Below are 22,860 nucleotides of genomic sequence, written 5' to 3'. Positions count from 1 at the left end.
TAGCCTGCATCTTCTTAAGTTTTCGAATATGCATGTCACAATAACAATGTTACGCATGATGATCCAGTAAAATTTAAGCACTTGGTGCTGCTCTATCACAGGAACGTGGATTCCAATGTGGAATCCGATTGCACATGGCTTGGCTTCCCTCTCTCTCCCCTAAGCTATGGACCTTTTTTGATTCAGTTTGCTGCTACACCTGCCAAGGAGAGGGAGATATATGGGGATTCTTACTGAAGAGACAAAAATCTTTTACATGCATACACAGGGTTGTATCCAATCAATGTTAGTCCTACTTAGAGTAGGCTCATTGAAATGAATGGGGCTGAAGTTAGACTAACATTGGATACAACCCATAATGCCACTCCATGCATGTTTACTCGACAGTAAAGCCTATTGTGTCCAATGGAGCTTCTTCCCAGGTGTGCAGCAGAAAGGATAAAACCAGGGTTGACTCTGATGCATGAAATCTGAGAGGCCTACTTCTGAGTAAAGATGCAGAGGATCGGGCTGTAGATCATCCACTAAACTAGATCACAGGTCTATATCGTGCCTGTATTTCCCGCCCCGCCCCCCTCCACGGGGCCAATGCCAACTAGGGAGGGGAGGTTTTGATCGGGTGGGGGCATCACGTCTCCGATCAAAATCAGACAACCTCCCCCGTTCCCAATCCTAGCTTCTTTAAAGTAGAAAGAAAGAAAGATTTATATATAAAAATAAAATAATAAAAGGTGCAATTCAACTGTACAGGGTACTCAGGGGCGGCCCGTCCATATGGACGAACTAGGTGGTTGCCTAGGGCGCCATGTTAACTGGGGCTCCAAATTCAAAGGGGAAAAAATACAAATTAAAAAGAAATACCAATAAAATAATGAAAATGTCGTTATTTCAATTCCCGTGCGCGTACACAGCGAAGGACCGACTGGGGATGGTGGCAACTTTTACTACCTATTTTAAATTGAGCGTCCGGGTTTAGAGCTTGGCATCGATCTTGGTGTAAAGACGGGGCCGCCAGGCATGGAGCGCGCTCTCACACACGCTCTCTCCCAGGCCTCCTCCTCGCCGGATCCTACAAGGGAATCTGGTAGCTCTAGTTAGGCGAGGGCGGGCGAGGAGAGGAAAGGGCCGCGATCACACCCCAGCCCTTGCAGGTGCCACGATCGCCCGGCGCGGCGCTTGGGGGAGGATCGCGGCGAGGGAGCCGCGAACCGTTTCCACTTCGCGCTCCTGAATCCTCGGCTGGAGGAGGAGGGGCGGAGAGCGCGCGGCCAGGGATATCGCCGGCACGTCCCCTGACCCGGCCAGTGCCCAGCCATCCCCTCCGCCGCTTCCCCCGAGGGCCGCCGCCCGCGCGCCCCACCCACCCACTCACTCCCCTCCCCGCCTCTCCCTTCTCATTGGCCCTCGAGGAAAGTCCAGCGGCCGGCCCCGGCGCTATATCTGCCTCGCTCCGGGCCGTCTATGGGAGCTGCACCGAGAGCTCCCGCGCGGCGCAGCATCCCTCTTCGAGCCGCGCTCTCCTCCGCGCCAAGATCGCAGCCGGGCGAGGTCTTCCGCGCTCCCTGCGGGCGCCAAGAGAAAGGAAGACCCCCTCTGAAATTGTGCCTCCGAGAGCTCACTTAGCCGACCAGGGTTCCCCATAGTGGAATCCTTCCCCGGGGCTCGCTCGCTCCGCGGACGCCCGCGAAGAGGTTCCCTCGGTTCCTCCCTCTGCATCGCCCCTCTGCGCAGCGCCCCGCGTCGGAGCCTTCCCGGCTGAGCCCTGTTCGAGGGGGCTCGACCGTTCGGCGGAATCCCGCTCCGCCCTCCCCTTCGGCTTTCGCAGCCGCATCTCCCGCGTGCTGCCCCCGCCCCGAGGGCGGCTGGCGAACCGCCTCTCATTGGTCCAGCCAGGTCGACCCTATAGTCGTACCGTCCGTAGTCGATTAGGACGATCCCTCCGCCGATAACGAGAGCCCAGTGGGTCAAGTGCCTGCGGGGGAGCCGCCAAGCCCGCCCCCCTCCGCGAGGTTCCCAGGGCTGCAAACTCCGCGCTCCAGGCGCGTCCTCGCAGCCATGAGCTCCCCGTTAAAGCGAGCCCCTCTGTTCAGCTCTCTCCTCAAGCGGCGAGGCCCCGGGGGCGCGCCCGTCCAGCAGCAGCTGCTGCCCACCTCGTCGGTGTGCGCCTTGGAGCCCAAAGCCGAGATGCCCGCCTGCCCCAGGCACACCCCCCACTCGCTCTCCGCCCTGCCCGGCCCCACCAAGTGGCCGCTGATGGGCAGCCTCTTGGACATCCTCTGGAAAGGGGGCCTCAAGAGACAACACCAGACGCTGGTAAGTGCCCCCCACCGCAGTATATGTCTGACTGCAGAAGCAACCCAAAGGGTGTCTAGGCTGGATATTCTGGGACTGTTTAGCGTAGAGAACGGGTGAGTGAGGGGAGACATGACAGAGGTGTACAACATGATGCATGGTGTGGAGAAAGTGGATTGGGGCCGTTTTTCTCCCCCTCTCATAATACTAGCAGCTGGGGACGCTGCATGAAGCTGATTGGTGGGAGATTCAGGACAGAGAAAGGGAAATACTTACATGGCACATGGTTAAACTATGGAATTCGCTACCCCAAGATGTAGTGATGGCCACCGTTTTGGATGGCTTTAAAAGCAGATTGGGCAAATTCCTGGAGGAAAAGGCTATCAATGGCTATTGGTCCTGATGGCTATGTGCTACCTACCTCCAGAACCAGAAGTAGTATGCCTATGTACACCAATTGCTGGGGAACATGAGCGGGAGGGTACCGTTGCCCTCATGTCCAGCTTGTGGGTCTTCCGTCGACAGTTGGCCACTGTGTGCACAGAATGCTGGACTAGATGGACCCTTGGTCGGATCCAGCATGGCTCTTCTCATGTTCTCAATAGTTCCAGGGCAGCCACTGAAACAGCCCTAAGAAGGCTGTAGTTCCCCGGTAGAGCACATGCTTAGCATGCAGACGGTCACTGGTTCAGTCCTAGCCATCTTAGTTCTAAGGCTCTTGGGGAGCAGGGTTGGGAAAGCTCCCTGGAATGCCCTGACCTAGATGGGCCAGTGATCTGAGTCAATTTAAGGCAGCTTCACTTGTATATGTGAAAGAATCAAAGAACTGGAAGGATACTCAAAGGTCATCTAGTCCAACCCCCTAGTGCCACAGGAGATCCACCACTGCAGCATCCTTGACAGGTGGCTATCCAACCTGTGCTTAGTGCAGGAGAGTCCACCACTTTCCTGATCCACTGTTGAGCGGCTCATACCGTCAGGGAGTTCTTCATTCTGTTTAGTCAAAATTGGTTTTGTTCTTGTCATCTGAACCCCTTGTCATCTAGTCCTCCACTCTTGAGCAGCAGAAAACAGATTTGCTCCACTGTCTGCCCATGCAAGACCTGTGCCTTGAGATCGCTTGCAGCATCAGAAGGGATGCTGGATTGCAAATGTGCGATCCGAGAGTTCTACTTTAACATCCTCTGTGTTGTTGCAAGGTATCCTGGGGTGGGGGTGGGAGTTGGGGTATATATCTCTCTGAGCGGGTAGAGTGGTTCTTCGGCCTGATTCAGACAAATGGCAACATGGGTCTTCCCCTTCTGCTGCAGGCTGATTACCACCGCAAGTTTGGCAAGATCTTCCGCATGAAACTAGGTGCTTTTGACTCGGTGCATATCGGAGCACCCTGCTTGCTCGAAGCTCTCTACAGGAAAGAGAGCGCTTACCCGCAGCGTCTTGAGATCAAGCCTTGGAAAGCCTACCGGGATTACCGTAAAGAGGGCTACGGGCTGCTGATCCTGTGAGTGAGGTTGGGGCAGGGGCATCACTGGGGATGGGATTTGTGGGTGCTGGAGGTGGGCATGCATTACCTCATGCTGAAATCACTAAGCATCACAAAACTCCCTCTGCTTCAACTGGCTTGCTGTGGCATGCCATGATGCTAAGAAACGAGACTGGATTTCCCATGCTAGTAAAGCCATTGAATAAGCCACATTGATCAAGACTAAATCAAGAGTCTCAGCAGCTTTTACACTGTTTTCACATATGATTTTTTCAAACACCTTTGAGTCTGTCTCATTCTATTTGTGCCATATATGAAGGTTGTTTAGGAACGAATTGACCACAGAAGTGAAATCAAATGCCCCTTCTGGTCAGTGGAAGTTTTATATTTGCATTATACACCTACTTAAGCACAAACCCATTTCAAAACATCTTTGGGGTACAATTCTACATAACCAAAAAAGGAACAGCTGCACCAACTGAATTCCCACCATCTTTCAACACTGGTCGTTATCAAGGGAGAGGAAGTCCTCCAGAAAAGTCTCTAAGAGTTTATAATTCCCTTGATAAAGACCTGTGTTGAAATGCATTGGGAATTCAATTGGTGCAGCTGTTCCTTTTTTGATTTTGGTTTCCAGCCTTACAGCTGTTTTTTCTGTTCCCTATTGGTACTGTTCCGATTCTACATAACATGTTGTTTGGTGCCCAGGGTATGTTGGGAAATCCATGACTGGATCTCCCATGGTTTTTTTCCTTTAAAGAAAGTGTAGGCGATCTACAAATTGGGCATAGCAACAGCACTGAGGAGGGGTGTCTGATGCTTTCCCTCTGTGCCATTTTCCTGATTTAATTTCCCCCCCTGCCCAAGCTTCTATTAACCCCACACTGGAAAAATTACAGGCACCACAGGAGAGACACCTTTATAGATCAAATGCACTCTCTAGCCAACACAGTCAACCTTCCAATCAGAAAGGAAATGCAGAACATGGGGGATGCTATGCAATTCTCATTTAAGCATCACTTCTGAAAACTATCTAAGAAGTGATGAATTGGGGTCTAAGGACGTTTTCCATATCGTTAGACCTACCTTTGGACATGTCCTAACCTTTCTTGGTATATATTAGCATTTACCTGTAAATTGCACAAATCTAGTCTTTGGCCAGAAGGCACCTGAGGTACTTCCTGAGATTTATCAACAATCAGAATGTTCCGACATTCATTAACCCCCTGCTCACATACATATCATGTTAACTTAACCAGAAAATGTCAAGATTTGAAGAGTCTCTGGAATGTAATATAGTGGACCTATTTAAAATGAGGATCTCCTTTAATTCCTTCCATTTTTATTTCATGTAGAGAAGGGAAGGATTGGCAGAGAGTAAGAAGTGCATTTCAGAAGAAATTAATGAAGCCCACAGAAATCATGAAGCTGGATGCCACAATCAATGAGGTATTGCATAAGGCTTAATGTTGTCTTTAAAAATTTTAAAGACATAAAATGCATAATGAAATACGGTACTGGTGTAATTCCAGATACAGGTGTAATTGAAGATGTTGAATTGCCTAGTTTGTATGGGGAGTACTTTTGAAGGTGGGGAGTCAAGAAACTATCCCTGCAAAAATCATATGCAGTCCTCGCTGAACTGTACCAAATCAGAATGCATTTGAAGGAATAATTTTGAATGCTTCCCCAAATTTTTTTTTAAAACTCTGAATGTAGAAATGTAGTCCATCAGGGAGAAGGCTAGACTAGAACTTTCTCGCTGGTGTGCTAACTTTTTTACGTATGGGAAAAGTTATATATTAAAAATATGGGGAAGCATTCAAAATACAATCCCCCATCTTCAGTTCCAGATGGTTGAGTTCAAGAAGGACTCTACCACTTGATTTTTATGAATGTGTAGCTCTACTATGTTTAGTCCATTCCATATAGGTTGTGTGTCCATCCCTGCCTTTGATATTGGCAGTAGATGGATTCAATCAATCAAATGAATGTTGGCCTTCCCAGTTGCCAAGTGGTGAGATTTGATTTGTCCAGCAAGTAAGCGGTGGCTACAGACTGCATTGGACCATTCATTGGACCGTTTCAGACCTTCTACTTCCACTTGATTTCTCTGCCACGTGCCGACTGCAGTGGCTTATTGGGGGCAGGGGGGACTGAAAAGCCTGAATCCAGTTTGGGGGCTAATATGAAATCCCCTATTTCTTTGCAAGCCTTAAAAAAATCCTGCTTCTTATCTTCCTATTCTCAAAAGTAGATACGGCCCTATATTACTGAATGTTTTTACTTGTCTACTCCTGGGCAGGAACAAAATAGACTGAGTTACAGGAGATATTATCCTTGGAAGTGGCTTCAGTTTAACTTATTAGCACTTGCTGTGGTAAACAAATTAGGATGAAGATGCATTTGCATAAGACAGATTCACACATTTACCCACTGTTGTGAGGTTCAGTGTTTGCAGTTGAAGTGTAAAGGCCATATTCTTTGTCATGTAGTCTGCCCTTGTGTAGCTGATTTTTTAAAAAATGTGTGTGTGTGGGGTGGTGAGTCAGATCAGGACAGGGCTTTAACCCTTCTGCCATGCTCCCAATTAGAATTGTCTGCCCACCACATCTGCTATGCACAATGGGAGCTTCCCTCCCGTTTCAAACAGCAGGCATAGGAGCAGGCAATTCTGATTTATTTATTACATTTATATTCATTTATTACATTTATATTTCCTCCAAGGAGCCCAAGACAGCATACATTGTGCTCTTCTTCTGCATTTTATCCTCACAACAACCCTGTGAGGTAGGTTAGGCTGAGAGTCAGTGACTGGCCCAAAGTCACCCAGTGAGTTTAATGGCCAAGTGGGAATTAGAACCTGTGGGGATTAGTCCCAGTCCAACACTCTAACCATTACACCGCGCTGGCTTGACAGGGACCATGGTGGGAGTAAAGGGTTGAAGCCCCCGCCCCCATGCCATAGTGTCAAACCAGGTCCTCCTGCCCACAACAGCTAACTGTTTATTTAAAAAAAAAAAAAACAGTGATGCAATAATGAACTAGATGAGAAATGTCACATCTTGTTTGTTCCTAAAATCTTGACAGACATGAGGTGGAGCTAGTGAGTCAGCTAACGATATGAGAATGAGAAATTCTCTGAATGGTTGAAAGCTGTCAGGACTAACAAACTGGATTTTATAGAAGTCTAGTACAGTCTCTTGCGGTATCAAATTCCAAAGTTTAACTATGTGAAGCCGTACTTCCTACTATCTGTCCTGAATCTCCCATCATCCCGCTTCATTGGATGTTCTTGGGTTCTGGTAATATGGAAGACCTACTTTCTCCACCCCATACATAATTTTATACACCTCTGTCATGTCCCTCCTTATTCACCTTTTTTTCTAAGCCAAAGAACCCCAATGTTGTACTTTTTCCTCCAGCCCTATGAACATTTTAGTTGCCCTTTTCTGCCCCTTTCTCAGCACAATAATATCCTTTCTGAGGTTTAGTGGCAAGATCTATACACTCTTCCAAATGTGATCACAATCTAGATTTGTATAAAGGCATTATAAGACTGGAAATTTTATTTTAAATTCCTTTCTTACTGATCATACATTCCTATGCTACAGAACACTGAATGATTTTATCTGTAAAAAAAAAAAAAATGAGTATTTTGTTTCCAAATAATATTCGAAATTAATTTCCTTCGTAGGTCCTAGCAGATTTCCTGCATCGAATAGACACACTTTGTAATAAGAATGGAGAAATAGAAGATTTATATTCTGAACTGAACAAATGGTCATTTGAGAGTAAGTTTTTTTTCTGCTTAATTCTCAACCTGGGGTCATTGGTTCTCCCCCTACCGCCCCGCCCCAGTCCAACATAGATGTATGCATGGAGGCCTCTTCCATGTGAATGGGAAGCTGGACCAATTACACTACCACCCAATGCACCATCTCCGGGGGCGTGATCAGGAGGTGTGACGGCAGTGACTGGTAGGGGCATTTTTGGTGTTCATTGAACCCATGAGATGGTTATTTTAACACCCATTAAGGTTCACCATGCACCAGTGAGGGAGTGCTTGGACCCAAGGTTTGGGGCCCATGCACTGAAATAACATCTGAAATAAGCCATTGCGAAGTGTGACTAAACACTGCGGTCCTTAACTCCGAACAAAATGAGCTGTATAAACGTATAGCTGGATTTGCTCGCATTAATCTCTTCTTGTTTTTCCCTTTGTACTCCTCCCTCCATTGAATGTAATGGATCTGCTGGGGGGGGGCGGGGGGAGAAAGCAAGAATCTGGGGGATGAGGGGCAAGAATGTTGGGGGGAAGTAAGAATCTAGGGGGCATTTTTGCTCAAAAGATAAAGTGCCATGTACACTGAAGCATTGCAGCTTCCACAGTAATGACTGTCTCTTTTTAATGATAGGTATTTGTCTGATGCTCTATGGAAAAAGGTTTGGACTCTTGCAGCAGGATGTGGGAGATGAAGGCCTGAACTTCATTAAGGCTGTCAAAACGGTATGAATAACCTCTAAGCCATACAGAGGTGATGGTCTAGAAAATGGTCGTTATGGGCCCAATCCGCAGGCAACACCACTTGTGCGATTTGTATTGACACTAATGGGCTATTGTAGGCAGAGGATGGTTCCCTGATGTAGAGCGGGATGGCCTTTATATCTAGAATGAGTCTGAATACAGTTTAGAAACTCAGAAGGGGCCTGGTTCTATCAACCCAACCCTTCTACCCATTGGGTTGTATACAATGTCAGCTCATGCAATGGGATGTCCCCTTCCTTTGATCTACCCTGCACTCCCTGTGCCCCCCCCAAAAAAAAACCTGCATCGAAAGGACCCTTGATCCTCCAGCACAGATTTGGGAGGTATGTGGGGGGGGGGGCTGTAAGAGAGGGTATCCATTTCACCAGTGGTGTCTACTCTACTGGTGGATGGACTCGATTGAATAAAGGCATTAGATGGAACAAGCCTTTTGTGCTCAATAGGAGAATACTTTTCATTAAGCAGTAAGGTATAGTACAGATTATTGATCTTCAAACAGTGGGTGGGGATGCACAATTGTGTTGTGTCCTGATAGAAGGAGTGTTGCACTAGTAGTTACTTGTGTAGTAGTTCTCTCCCCCTGTGAGGTTTTGAATGCATAGAAGAAACTTCTGCTGTGTTCTACTCGGTGCTGGTAATAAAAGTAAAGTCAATTGAACCAAAGACTGAACTACGAAAGACTAAACTACACTTCAGTGTTACAATGAAAGTGTTTGTTTCCATTTCTTCTCTTTCCACTGTGCATTTCCTTTCCTGTTAAGAATGCCATTGATCTGTTCATTACATAATTTCAGATGATGGGTACTTTTGGGAAAATGATGGTGACCCCAGTTGAGCTCCATAAAAGTCTGAATACTAAAGTTTGGCAGGCTCATACGAAGGCGTGGGACAATATCTTTAAGACAGGTAACTGGACACATCTGGCAGCATTGACAGTATTCTGTGGAACAAGCTATTCATGTCTAGGGGTGTTGCGGGAGTCCGAGACGGGAGAGGGGGAGTCTGGTAGACTCTCCCTCCCCCTTCTCAACCTCTCAGACCCCACTTGCTGAGCCGCCGGATGCTTACCAGGCTGTTCACTGAGCCCAGCACAGTCTGCGAGTACCCTGTGGCCAGCCATCCCCTCACCAAGCAGCCATTTTGCAAAAAAAATGGCAGCTCGGGGTTTTCCGTAAAAGTAATGTTGCATAAATGGTGGCCGTAAAAGGGCCATTTATGCAACATTACTGGTGTAAATGGTCCAGCAGCTCATGCAGCATGGCGAGCAGGAGACAACAGTTTGGTAAGCCCCCGGCAGGGACAGAGGGACGTGAGTCCGTCTGTCCCTGTTCATATCTTAAATGTGAAAACTGCTCTTCTGTCTTGTATCCTGAGAATAGCCACCATCTTCTGAATGGAAGGGAACTGAACTAGCCCAGCACAGCAGAATACATTCATTCATCAAACTTCGAGTTTTCGAGGTCATTACACCACACTGAAGGGCCCAGCTGAGTTAGGGACTTACATTGTACTGTAATGTAAACCTATGCATTAGAACTTATTTCTGTCTAAACATGTATAGGATTACACCCTAAATTACTCTTGATGCACATTTGAGATTGACTTACCACATTTCAAATCAATCTTATCTGGAGTCAGCCCACTTTATTTTCATGCCAACCCTGTGAGGCAGGCTAGGTTGGGAGATAATAGGGAGCCTTGGGTAAATCACCTTTAGGCCTACTTTTCCCAAACAATAGATGAGGTAGTAAACAAGTTTCTAGACTCTACCATTTCAAGCTGTAGGTGGTTGGTTTTTGAATCTTCCATACTGTGTGTGTGTGTGTGTGTGTGTGTGTATATATCTCCTGCATATAGAAAACTAGCATATCAGGGACAAGATTAAAATCCTACACATAAAAAACTGGCATGTCAGGAAGAAGGTTAGGTTTGAATCATTCCTGTTCTTCTGTATGAATTATAAGAAAGAATAATTTCTTATATGGCGAAATATACATCTGAGGCCCATAAGCCTTAGTTTTATTGTTTGCTCCTAATTTCCTTCCTTTCCTCCCTCAGTGAAATGTTCCATTGACAGCAGGCTGAAGAAATACAGTGCCAACCCCACTGAAGATTTCCTTTGTGACATTTACTTCGGGAGTCAGCTTTCAAAGAAGGAGCTGTATGCTGCTATCACAGAGCTCCAGATCGCTGGAGTTGAAACGGTAAAACGGGCTGAAATTTAGGATTGTTACTACTGTCTATTTAAGGGAAACTGAAATAGGTCTTCTAAGGTTGACATCTAATTGCTGTGGTTGAAATAGGAACATAGGAAGCTGCCTTATACTGAGTCAGAGGCTTGATCCATCTAGCCCAGTATTGCCAACACTGACTGGCAGCAATGGTTCTCCAGGGTTTCAAGTAGGAGTTCTCCAGGGATTGAACCAGTGACCTCCTGCAAAATATATGCTCTACCACTGAGCTGAGCTGTCCCTCCTGCTGTATTGCGGCATTTACTTCCATTAGGGAGACCTGGGTTCAGATCCCCACTCTGCCATGAGGTTCACTTTGGGCAAGTCATACTTTCTTACACATCCCTACTTTCCAGGGTGGTTGTGAGGATAAAACCAGAAGGTTGGGATACAATGTGATAACAACCTCTCTCTTTTTCCACATTACAACGTAATTTAATGTACAACAACTTACAGAAACCTTACATTGGCTTTCTCCAAGCTGGTGGCCTCCAAATGTGTTGGGTTACAACTCCCAATGGAGTGGGAAGTGGCCATGCTGCCTGAGGTTGATGGGAGTTGCAGTCCACACTCAAAACAGTGAAACTTCACTGTTCTGAGGGTGGTTAAAGGCAGAACCCTTATTGGAAATTGTTGGGAGTTGTAGTCCAACGCACATTAACGCAGCCTTTCCCAAGCAGATGCCCTCCATCTCCAGCTGGGTCTCGCCTGGAGACTGCCAAGTTGTGTGGATGCAACATTTTATCTCAGCACTCAAGCCCTCATGCTTTTAAGTGTTCTATGAATCATTATCCATTTCTAATGGAGCAGCAGCCAGTTGTGAATATATATTATATAATCTTTTCCTGGTATGACCGTTTTTTGACTCCTTAGTCATGTCAGTGTAGCAGTCCTCAATAAGCAATCCTTATGTGCTACTGTTTCAGACTGCCAACAGTTTACTCTGGGCTCTGTACAACATCTCGTGCAACCCAGATGTCCAGACGAAGCTTCTTGAAGAAATACAGAATGTGGTCCCAGCCGGAGAGGACCCAAATGGCGAACATCTGAAGAAAATGCCCTACTTAAAGGCCTGCCTGAAAGAATCTATGAGGTAAAATGCTTCATATACATAAAAACCAATTCGTTCTTTCTCTCTTGCTGAATTGGCTGCAGTAGGCTAAACATTTTCTAGTGGATATTGATTGATCGAAGGAATGCCTATCTCTAAAGAAATGTCTTGGCAAATTAGGCCAAAGTTTCATCTAGTCCAGCTCTCTTAGGGCCAGCTCCTAGTTTGAGGGGGCGGGGGCATCTTGGTATGGGGCTCTCTGGGTGCCCTCATCAGTGGGTGGCATCTCTTCTCCTTCAGTAATTCTAATTATCCCACGCCTAATGGAAATGGGTGGGAGAGGACAGCAGTGATGGTGATACCGGCACCAGTTGCCATTGTAATTACCCACAGTGCCACAAAGTGATGGGTCACTCCAGGGCATTATGAGTATACAGTGGTGTCTATCCAGTGCTCCTTGGCGCTCCTGAGAAGGGGTCCCAGGGCATCAGCAGCAATCAGTCCCCTGCAGCTCCCTGAGGAAGCCACCAGCTGATGCCAGACAGCTCTCTCTAGGAGTAGCCAGTGAAATCGCACTTACTAGATTGTATATTCCAGCACTCTTCTATCATGTAACTCAAATTGGCTTACATGGGGTTCCCAGGCAGACTTACCTCCAGGCCTAGACCAGCAAGGTTGCTGCATAATGTGCCTTCAGACCATAACACTGAGCTGCATCTGGGAAGCTCACAAGCAGAGTAGGATGGTGGCCGCAGACATCCATTGTTTGTCCTAATCATTTGCTAAACTGAGTATACCGCCTCTGACATGTGGAGGATCCGTTTGGCCAGGGATGAAGAACTGTTCCAGCCCCAGGGGCCAGATTGCTTCCTGGGAATACCCCAGGGGCTGGATGATGTCAGATTGGGGCCCTGACATCACTGGACTCCTTTCTTTGTGCATGGAGAGGAACAGAGTGACTTGTCCATGCCCCTCACTGCACAGAGAAAGAGGCTGCCTTTCCTGCTCAGTACTAGAGAAAGTCCGCCTTTCTCTAGCACTGAGCATTCGGCAGGGCCAGCAGGGAGGGATCAGGGAGAAAAGTTGGTTGGGCTGGATCTCCATCCCCGTGGGCCCGATATCCATCTCCGCATTTGGCCATCATGGCTAATAGCCATTGCCGACTTTCCCTTACTCTTCAAAGTACTTCCATACATTACCTGAACTCTCTGTAGGGTAGGCCTATACCATTATCCCAATATGGCTGAGGTTTTAACAGTGGCCTGCTGAAGGCCACCTAGTACTTCCATGGTTGGAGTGTAATTTGGACTTGGAACTTACCAGCTTATTCTCTTTGCTGAGATCCTATGCCCCCTGGTAAATCTATCACATCTATAGTGAAGAAACTGTATCCCATTTTGCCGTAGGATAACTCCTTCCGTGCCATTCACCACTCGGACCCTTGACAAGGAGACCGTCCTTGGAGATTACGCCCTTCCGAAAGGGGTGAGTATAACTTCCACCACCAAAATGAACTTCAGATATAGGACGTTTGCAGCCCCTTTCCTGATAGCACTTACTTGCTGATACATCCGGGATACTTTCTTGCCCCTAAGTGTGGGATGAACACGGTTTGCGTGGCCAAGCTCCCACTTGACTGGTTCATTGCTTGACCTACTTCGAGCAGCCCTACAGTGGCACAACTTGACCGTAGTATTGCAGTTGTGCAAGTGGTTTCAGACATCTCAAGCGCTGCACAGAGCTTCTCTCGCCATCTCCTCATGCTAGTGCAATGGCAGTGTTCTCTGAAATGGTCCCTAGGGAGGCCAGGTGTCCTGTTACAGAGAACAGTCCTGTATTTGAAGAGCGGTCAGATGGCAGTTCTCTGTTTGAAAGTCTGTCCTGTCCTGTCCAAGACCGGTTTCCGTATTTCTGTTTAAATTATAGTTGCTCTTTCTAAATTTGCATCTGTAGATATAAATGAGCACATGCAAATGATATGCAGATTGGTGTCCTTTTCTTTTGTGATGAATGTCCTCTTTGTTTTTGGCAATATGTAAGTGGCCACCCTACTGGGCCCTCGCTATTAAGCACACAGTTAAGTGAGCTTAATATCTGTGGAATTTAAGTACTATAAACTGGTCCAACAAGCAACCATTGTGACAAATTGGGGTGTATTGGGGGGAAGTAAGTCTTGAAAGCTGGGATGGTATTTATGTTGCTTTACAGTGTGGACCAATTTTTCCTGACCTCCATCTTGCCTAGAAAGTCACCCTCTCTAGATTTGCTACTTTTTTTCCCCTGGCATGGCTCCTGTGCTTTTAATACCAACAGACAGAAATTCTACCAGTGTAGCTTTTTCCAGCATGGAGGTGCAGCAAGGGGGGAGCATTTACCAGTTGAATTTCTGCCTGTTGTGCTGCTATTAGAGATGGCAGAGAATTCCGCCATGAACCCCAATGAGGCTGGATTCAAAAGAATCCGGGGTCCGTGGTGGAATGGATCGCTTACCACCTCCTCCTCCCCGGAACCATCCAGAGCCAGATCCTCCCCACAGCAACTCCTCGGAGCTGCCGGCTAGCTCCAGTTCACCAGTGATATGTCTGCCATTGCCAGGCCGTATCGCTAGGTTAAGGGCTGACTCCAGACGCAAATAGCAGAGTGGACGCCATTTGTGGCCGTAAAGCTCTTTAAAAGGTAAAGGTGTACCCAGCCAGTCGTGTCCGACTCTAGGGGGTGGTGCTCATCTCCATTTCTAAGGCAAAGAGCCAGCGCTGTCCGAAAATGCTTCCGTGGTCATGGGGCCAGCATGACTGAACACCGAGGTGCACGGAACGCTGTTATCTTTCCCACCGAAGCGGTACCTATTTATCTACTTGCAATTTCTTGCTTTCGAACAGCTAGGTTGGCAGGAGCTGAGACTGAAGACAGGAGCTCACTCCGTCACATGGCACTCGGGTCTCGAACTGCTGTCCTGCCGACCTTCCGGTCTGCAGTTCAGTATCTTAACCACTAAGCCACCGTTATCCCGTAAATGGGTATGTTTAGGTTAATCTAATAGGGATGGCGGAGAATTCCGCCACGGATTTCAGTGATGTTGAATGCACTGACATTCAGCCCCCAGAAACCCATGGTGGAACGGCCTCCCACCCCCCGCCACCCCGCGGAATCCCCCCGGGATGAAGCTTGGTGGGGGCGGCTCCGGCGGCGGTGGCTGGTCTTTCGGCCAGCTGCTGCAGCCACAAATGGCAGCCGCTGTAGCGGCCGCCATTTGCGTCCTGCCAGGCTGCCGTGATAGGCTACGTAAGTATTTACATAGCCTATCATGGCAAAGAGTAGGGACGCAAACGGCAACTGCTATGCCGTTTGCGCTGCTGCTCTTTCCATGATAGGCTATGTAAATACTTACGTAGCCTATCACAGTAAAGGCAGCCACGCAAATGGCTACGACGCCATTTGTGTCCAGAGTTATTCCGTAACCTAGCGATATGGCACAGCAATGGCGGCCGGCTGTATCACCAACGATATGGAGCCGGTGGCCAGCTCTGCAGAATCACCACGGAGGTGAACTGCCAGCCGAAGAGGATTTCGAGAGGAGGGACGGATTGCCTCCCCACACCCCAGGAGGACACTGTAGCAGGACGGATGGTGAGTGATCTACCCACCCCTAGCTGCTATTAAAGTCACAGGTGCCCTGCCAGGGGATCCATCACAGTTACTCAGTGGTGGGGAAAGGGCACTCTGCATGTGGTTATGGGCACCAGTTTCTCATATGCCCCAAGTCTGAGTCCCGGCACTGAAAATGGGTTGCAGACTTAAGCCTGATGAGCTCTTGATCAAATTAAGTCCATTTGACCCACACTTCAACTTGTTTTAAGGTCTAAGAATGCTTTCAAGGAAACATTTGCAAGGAAGAAAACACCTTGTGTTTTCTTCCTCAAATCAGCCCTGAAGGTGATTTCACTAACAAGATTAAGGCTGCACCTGCTTTTTTTTATTTGCATTTTTTATTACTGGAAATAAATCCCAACTCAGAGCTTGTTTAGGGAGACCTTGAGTAATTTTATGTCCCTTGGCTGTTGCTCAGTGCTCTTTTCTCTTGCCCATCAAGGACAGCAGCCGTTGATGCAACATCACAGTTCTGTCCAAGACGGCGGCTCTCCTTGATCTGCAACCCTTTTTCCATCTTCGTAAACAGCACTCGATTGCCCTCTACAACTGCTACTTTTTTATGTTCACAGACAGTGCTGATGATCAACAGCCATGCTCTGGGATGCAACGAAGAATACTTCAGTGACTGGAGTCAGTTTAAGCCAGAGCGTTGGCTCCAGAAGAACATAAATCCTTTTGCTCATGTTCCTTTTGGCATTGGAAAGAGGATGTGCATCGGGCGCCGCTTGGCAGAGCTACAGCTTCAATTAGCTCTCTGTTGGGTAAGCTTCCAGTGACGTTACTTTTTCCTCCTTAAGTGTTCCTTAAATAATCTCAGATAATTCTTTGAGAGAGGGGTGGGGAGGTGGTAATTCCATATACATTTCTTTCTTTTTTTCACATTATAAATTCCACTTAGCTATTTTTCATCCATGATGGAATCTAGATTTTAAAAAAAGTTTCATGAGTTGTAAACAATAAAGAAAAATCAAATAAAAAGACATAATTAAAGTTACATAAATAAAACAGTGGCGGAGAGAGCAATCCTATGGCCACTAGACAGCGGCTAGAGGGACGTAAGATGTGTGGTTTTTCAGGAACCGACCTGAGAGCCCATGCTCTGAGGTTGGTTCCTGGAGAACCGACCTCCCCCCACTTCCGCGTTGCCTCTAAAGCAGCGTGGAACAGCCCCGTCCTCTGCACTCGCAAGACAAGTGCGAGCGACCGAAAAGGGGCATGGCTGGGAGTGTTCCGGGGTGGGGAGGGCGTAGCTGTATGTATGACACATCCCATGTGTCATACAGCAGCCTGCTTCCCCACTCCGTGCTCCTGTGGCTAGACAGCTGAAACCAGCTCTCTAGCCGCAAATGCAGGGCAGCTGAAGCGCGGAGGGGACAATCCCCTCCATGCTTCTCCTGCCCTGCTTAGGATAGGCCACCTATCTCGATAGGATTGTGCTCTAAGTCATTCAAGAAAAGTTTGTTTTAATTAAATGTCTTTAGCAGACCCCAAAAGCAAAGCAAAGTTGATGCCTGCCTGAAATCAACTGGCAGGGAATTCCCCAGAGAGGGAGCCAGAGCACAGAAAACTGTATTCCCAATAAACTCCAAATGGACCTCAGGTCTATGCAGAACCATCAGGAGGGCCTCATCCAATGACCTCCTTCAGTGACAGGGATGAGCAACAACGAGCCTTGGGCTTGTGTGCTCCCTCCTCCTCCAGCATGGCCACAAGAAGAAATTTGGAAGCTTTTGCTTCTGTTTTACATTAACAATGTTGCCTGAACCTGACAAACTGAGGTTAAACTTAACTATGGTTGGTGGAAACAAGCCAACTTCAAATCATGGTTTAGGAAGGTGGCTTGTTTTGACTAACCCTAGTTAAGATTAGCCACAGTTTACGGTTTGGACGTAACACCAAACTGTGGTTAATCTAAAATGGAAGCAAAAGAGTGGTCTCCATGCAGCTGCATCAGAGTAGGGGAGGGGGAGGGGACACTAAACTATGGTTTAGTACGACATCTGAACTCGGCCATTGTGAGATCGTAAGAAAATGACACATTGCACATGTCAGAACATTAACAGTACTTTAGAAGGACAGCATGTTCTAATAATGTATTAAATTAAAGTTGATTTTTGCAGGAATAGTGCATCTCAAATGATCATAGGTAAGGAATAGGTGGCAAGCCTGACAAAGGCACAATCTATTGAAGGGTTCTCCTGTGCAATTCTGCTGCAATGAATGGGGATATGACCATGTTCTTCCACATCTCCCATTTAGTTTAATAGGATCTTCACAGGAGACCTTCCCAATTAACTTACCAGCTGATTGTATTCAGAGGGTTGTATCCACTGAGGTAGTCTAACCGAAGTCCCAATCATTTCTGTGGGACTTCTCCGAGTAGAAACTAACACTGGATACAACCCAGACAGAGCAGAAGTCTCATCCGATTTTCTCTGCCTTCAGGGAGATGCTGGCCTCCCTAGAAAGAAGCGGTCAGTTGGCAGAGGAAGGACAAGTCCTTTCCTGTCCCCACATTGAAAAAGTGTGTGTTTAACTCTCCTGTTGAAAAGCACAGGTCTTTAACCTGCCAAACCTTGGCTGGATCATGCTCTTCCATCATTACAACTAGCACGCCTGAATGTTGGCACTGAAACCAGTTTTGAGGGTCAACTCACAGGTTCCAAGGATTACCCCTGGCTCAAACTAAGCCTTGTCTGTTACATATTAGGGATTCTCACTAGGACAAGTTTGGGAGACCCTGTTTTTTCATTTATCTTTATCTCTGCATGACAGCTTGTGAGGAAGTATCAGATTGTAGCAACCGATGACAAGCCGGTCGAAGCCCTGCACTTGGGAATCCTCATCCCCCACCGAGAAATTCCCATTGCATTCAGAAAGCGATAAGGTAAAGAGAAGTGTCCCCTTCTCGTGGCTGTGCTGGTCTCAGAAAATGACGCTCCTAACTGATTAAAGCAGGGGTAGGCAACCCGCAGCCCTTGAGCCACATACGGCCCTCAGCCTAATTTCCAAAGCCCTCTGCATGGGATCAGTTCAGGTATGTGGCAAGAACGATATGTCCCTTTTCTGGCAGCCAGCTGGGTGGGAAAGAAGAGGGAGGGGGAGAGAGAGAGAGAGAAGGGGTGGCAGAAAGAGAAAAGGGGCAAGCCATCAACTTTTGGCTACTCACTGCTTGGCTTTGGCCCCACCCACTGCCAGTGTGCAACCTCAGCTGATTATTTACAAGGGCATTTGTGGCCCTCGACAGAAAAAAGCTTGCCCACCCCTGCATTAAGGTGATCTCTCTTATTGACCCAGTTTGTGCTACTGTTCCTGAGCTTCCCAAAGCTGTTCGAAGAATTGCTTTGGGAAATTCACAGACTTGTGTCCACTTTCCAGGAGACATTGGCCCAGTAAGAGACTTTTCCTTGCCCACACTTTGCTCTTTCGATAGCATCCTGAACATTTGAGGCACCACCACACCACTGTATTGTTATGGCATATGCAGTGAACCTAGGAGAACTACTGAACAGAATTTGGCTATGCATAACATTGTAGGGTAGGGATGGGCAATATTTGGGCCACTGGCAATACTCAAGGTATTACTGTATGGGGCGTCTGACCAGTTCTACTGTTTATCTATTTTAAAAGTCAGTTTCTAGCCCTCATGACTGCAGAGAGATGTTCAAAAGAACAGAAAGGGAAGCAGGCAAAGAAACCTACTATTCATACTTCATTTCAAAAGTATATGCAAACTGTGTTAACTCTGGACCATGATACATTTCCAGTGTGGCCTGTCAATCTCTAAATACAACTTAAATATATAATATGAGTGAGATTCCTTAAACACTAGATCCTCTATGGATATTCATAACCTTTCAGTACAAGTCACTATCTGTTGCATGGATGCAAGATCCAGGAATGCAAATAGCATTTTTACTTTAAAAACTGGATGTTTTAAAGGTGGCCTGTTCAGATTCTTATCCGATTGTTTTAACAGGAGATTGAGTTTGTATGTTTATTATTTATTTATTACATTTCTATACTGTCCAATAGCGAAAGCTTTCTGGGTCAATAAGTAGTATATCACATTGGGGCAGGAAAGCAATTCATAAATATGACAGAGACAGAGACTAGTATGATCACTGCACATTTTTCAGAACTGCAGAATAAATCATCTCCCCTCGCTCCCCCAGATACTCTTGAATGAAACCATTGACTTCTGCTTTTTCTGCAGACAACACCCTTGAGTGCCTGGAGTCCCTGCTCCTGCATGCTTTGAGCAACGCGTGCTGATGACAGGGAGAGAACAAGGAGCATCCAAAGCTAGCTTTGCCCTTGCTGGGGACGGGGGACAAATCTGTCAAACTGCAGTGAGCGCACCTGAGCGAACTTTGAATGCTGTAACAAAACCTGAAATAGATGCTGCCTGAATTAGGAAGGTATGAAGCGGAAGGATGGCAGAGTTAAAAGACTGGCAGGGGACAATGGATCTTTTCATTCAGCCCTGGCAAAAATCCATTTCTGTTCACCTGCCAGTGTGAAATCTACTGGCCTTGGCTCAGTCCATCCATCCTGTTATGTCTCTGAGATAGCTGGCCAGGAAGGAATGAAATGATTAGATGACTTCAGTGCTGAGGTGGAGGAATGGGAACACGGGAGGAGGATCTTGCTTCGCCTCTTCTGAAATTCTCAAGGGGGTGTGTGTTTTAACTGAGGATTTCTGCCTGCTGCAGGGCTAGTTTGTTGAGACAGTCTCCTTTTCGACAAGGATCAATGTGATGGGGGTGGGGGGGGAGAAGCATCCCAAGAGGGTCTCGTGTTTGGATTTTTGCAAAAGGGGAGGAAAACTGCAGTAAACACACTTCCATTTATATGCCTGTTAAAACTCAGAGCTTTGCTGAGACAGGCTTAACCAATATACAGTGTTGGTAACGATGAGCAGGCACCGGGTTTGAAAACCCTGAAGCGTATCTGACTGCTGCTAAGGGTTCATCACTGCAAGCAGTGTGCGTATGATCCAGTAATACTGCAAGAGCAGCCCGCTATCTATAGAGAATCCCCATAGGCTCCATAGAGCTTGTATTCCACCACCCCCCCTGCTGCCCATTTATGCTCATGCGCAGGCAGTGCAATGGGCTGTTCATCCCATATTGTTACCCAGCCCTTTCTGTCTGATGCTCTGGAGAACAAGTCACTTGACAAGGACTGATGTGTTGTGCGTAACCCGATTGAAGCTATTGTGTGCTTTAAGAGGCACGTGCCCACTCCAGTGCTGTATTCATAGTTCAAAAGGGGTTACTCATGCAATGCAGCCAGGCCTGCGCAACCTGTGACTCACCAAGTTAAACATGGTCTTTCCCAGTTACGTGTAGGAGCCTGCTCCATAAACCTCAGGTTTTTGCTGGCAGTGTGGGAATGCAAAAAATAAATAAGGGGGTTGTTATTGTGAAGCACTTAAGGGGCAGGCCAAAAAAATGGTGGGTGTGCTGTGTGTACTTCTTTCAACAGCACGTAATTCTCTGCCACAAGATGCACGATGGCCTCTGCCTTAGGTGATCTTAAAAGGGGAATAGACAATTTCATCATTTTGCAGCCCTAGGGGTCCGAGGCTGTTCGCCTCTGAATAGCAGCTTCTGGGAGCAAGAATAAGGGGGGGAGGGAGATTCCCTTCATGTCCTACTTGTGGGCATCTGGTTGACCCCTCTGCCGGAGTAGGTGGACCATTGGTCTGATCCAGCATGGCTCTTCTTATTGTCTTGCATTCAGCTTGGTGGTTCACAATTTGTGCAGATTTGCACTTCGGCATCATGGCATGCCGTAGAATATGAGTATTATAGTCCACCAGTATTTTCTCACATTCCTGTATAATAAAGACACAGCTTCCTTTTTGTTTTGTTTTGAATATACACTGTTATTTTGTATGTATGTTTTTTAAAAAAATGACCTACACAACCTAGTATACGTTGAAGAATGTCAGCGGTTGATGATCTTCTGTACAGAATTGCTTTTTTAAGTGTTTGAATTTCTCTTATTGATACCTAAACATGCTCTTCTGAGAATTTTGTAATAAAAGAATTTTTGGATATGCTGCCTCTGCTCTTATTCAACACATCTGTGTCCAGTATCCTTTTAAAATAAGCATACTTTAAAAAAAGAATTCTGTGTGAGTTGCTCATTATTATTTTGCCCCAGAGTACAAGCCAAGGGCATCTCTACACCAGCCTAAAATCCTGCATTTAAAATGGGGCTTCATGCTTCTGTTTTAAATTCAGGAACACGATCCCCTTTTTCACGTGCTTCCTTTTCCCCCACCCCCTTCCCCTTCCTTCTACCTGTATCTGAGTCTTCCATTATCCTTCCTTGATGTCTCTCTTGCTGCTTTTCCTCTATTCACGGAGGAAACCGAAGTGGAACACAACGGGGTAATTTGATAGCTCATTATCCGCGATCTATTTAAAAATGGGACAAAGGGCATTTGGTGCAGGAGACACGAATGATCACGGCATCACGTAAAGAGCCCACAAACTTCCATGAAGGAGCAATCTCAATTGCAGAATAAAATCTCAGTGTGAAGGAGCCCCAAGTCTCCATTCAACGGGGCTCCAACAAAGGAATGGTGTATAGATTTTAGTGAGAACAAGAATGTTTTTGGCTTGTGGTCTGCCTTTCTGGTTTTCTTATTCTCTGTAGACCTCTGCCCACATATTCATACTTTGTATTTTCCATGCTGGAGGCTGTTTGAAAGGTTCCAAATTAACGCCTCTATAAAATGATGCAGACGTACTGCACTCCAAGGCAAAGAATGAACATTCAGGGTGAAGGGAAAGCGGAAGCGTTGCTAGATACGGGGTAGGTGCCACTGAAGCATTTAGCTGACAACATTTTTACACCTTAGAATAACTAATACCAGAAGCTACCTTCCAACTAATACCCAGTTGGACCATTGGTCCATCTATGTATGGTTCAGTACTGACTAGCAGTACTTCTCTGAGGTCCAAGCAGAGATTTTTCTAGCACTGCTACCCAAGATACTTTTAATTGGAGATAACAGAGGTTGAACCTGGGGCATTCTGCATGCAAAGCATCTGCTATACCTCTGAGTTATGGGCTCCTTTTACCCAGAAAACAGATCCATGCAGGAGCTATATTGTCTTGAGAGTCATTCAATAAAACAGTCCTCTGGTAGTTAGACTGCGGTCCATCAGAACAACTGCAAGCACATTATGAACCACTACTGGGTAGTGAGATATCGTTCAAGGATCAATGGTCTAGAGAAAAGAAGAGTATAACAGGGCATGTCAAGAGTTTTCAGATATTTAAAAGAGCAGGAACCTATGTGGGTTGGAAGAGCAGGAACTTATGTGTGATGCTTGTTGTTGTTCAGTCGTTCAGTCGTGTCCGACTCTTCGTGACCCCATGGACCATAGCACGCCAGGCCTTCCTGTCCTGCGCTCTCTCCCGGAGCGTGCTCAAGTTCATATTCATTGCATCCGTGATGCTATCTAGCCAGTGTGATGCTTACCCTATGTCTAATGACAGGGCAACAAGCAATGGTTTAAAACAACAGGGAACTGTTGCAGAAAATCTACGGTGCGACCACACTTGGAATACTGTGTACAGT

General features: G+C 46.8%; 1 protein-coding gene across 1 annotated transcript; it reads left to right on the top strand.

Moving 5' to 3' along the window:
• The first annotated feature begins 2,055 nt into the window (after window positions 1-2,055).
• Window positions 2,056-21,327, top strand: CYP24A1 (cytochrome P450 family 24 subfamily A member 1). The gene is made up of 12 exons (XM_084854178.1): window positions 2,056-2,313; window positions 3,603-3,793; window positions 5,131-5,224; window positions 7,473-7,569; window positions 8,194-8,285; window positions 9,119-9,230; window positions 10,383-10,528; window positions 11,482-11,648; window positions 13,013-13,091; window positions 15,827-16,018; window positions 18,033-18,144; window positions 19,474-21,327. Exons 1-11 carry the CDS (start codon window positions 2,056-2,058, stop codon window positions 18,141-18,143), a joined length of 1,539 nt encoding a protein of 512 aa, XP_084710304.1. The 3' UTR covers window position 18,144; window positions 19,474-21,327.
• The last annotated feature ends 1,533 nt before the right edge of the window (window positions 21,328-22,860 follow it).

This window comes from Heloderma suspectum, chromosome 4 (genome assembly GCF_057233095.1).
Source record: "Heloderma suspectum isolate Gila_16-S chromosome 4, 16-S_ref, whole genome shotgun sequence".
Taxonomy (NCBI): domain Eukaryota; kingdom Metazoa; phylum Chordata; class Lepidosauria; order Squamata; family Helodermatidae; genus Heloderma; species Heloderma suspectum.
The sequence above is the reverse complement of the archived record's forward strand: the minus strand, read 5'-3'. Positions and strand labels throughout refer to the sequence as shown.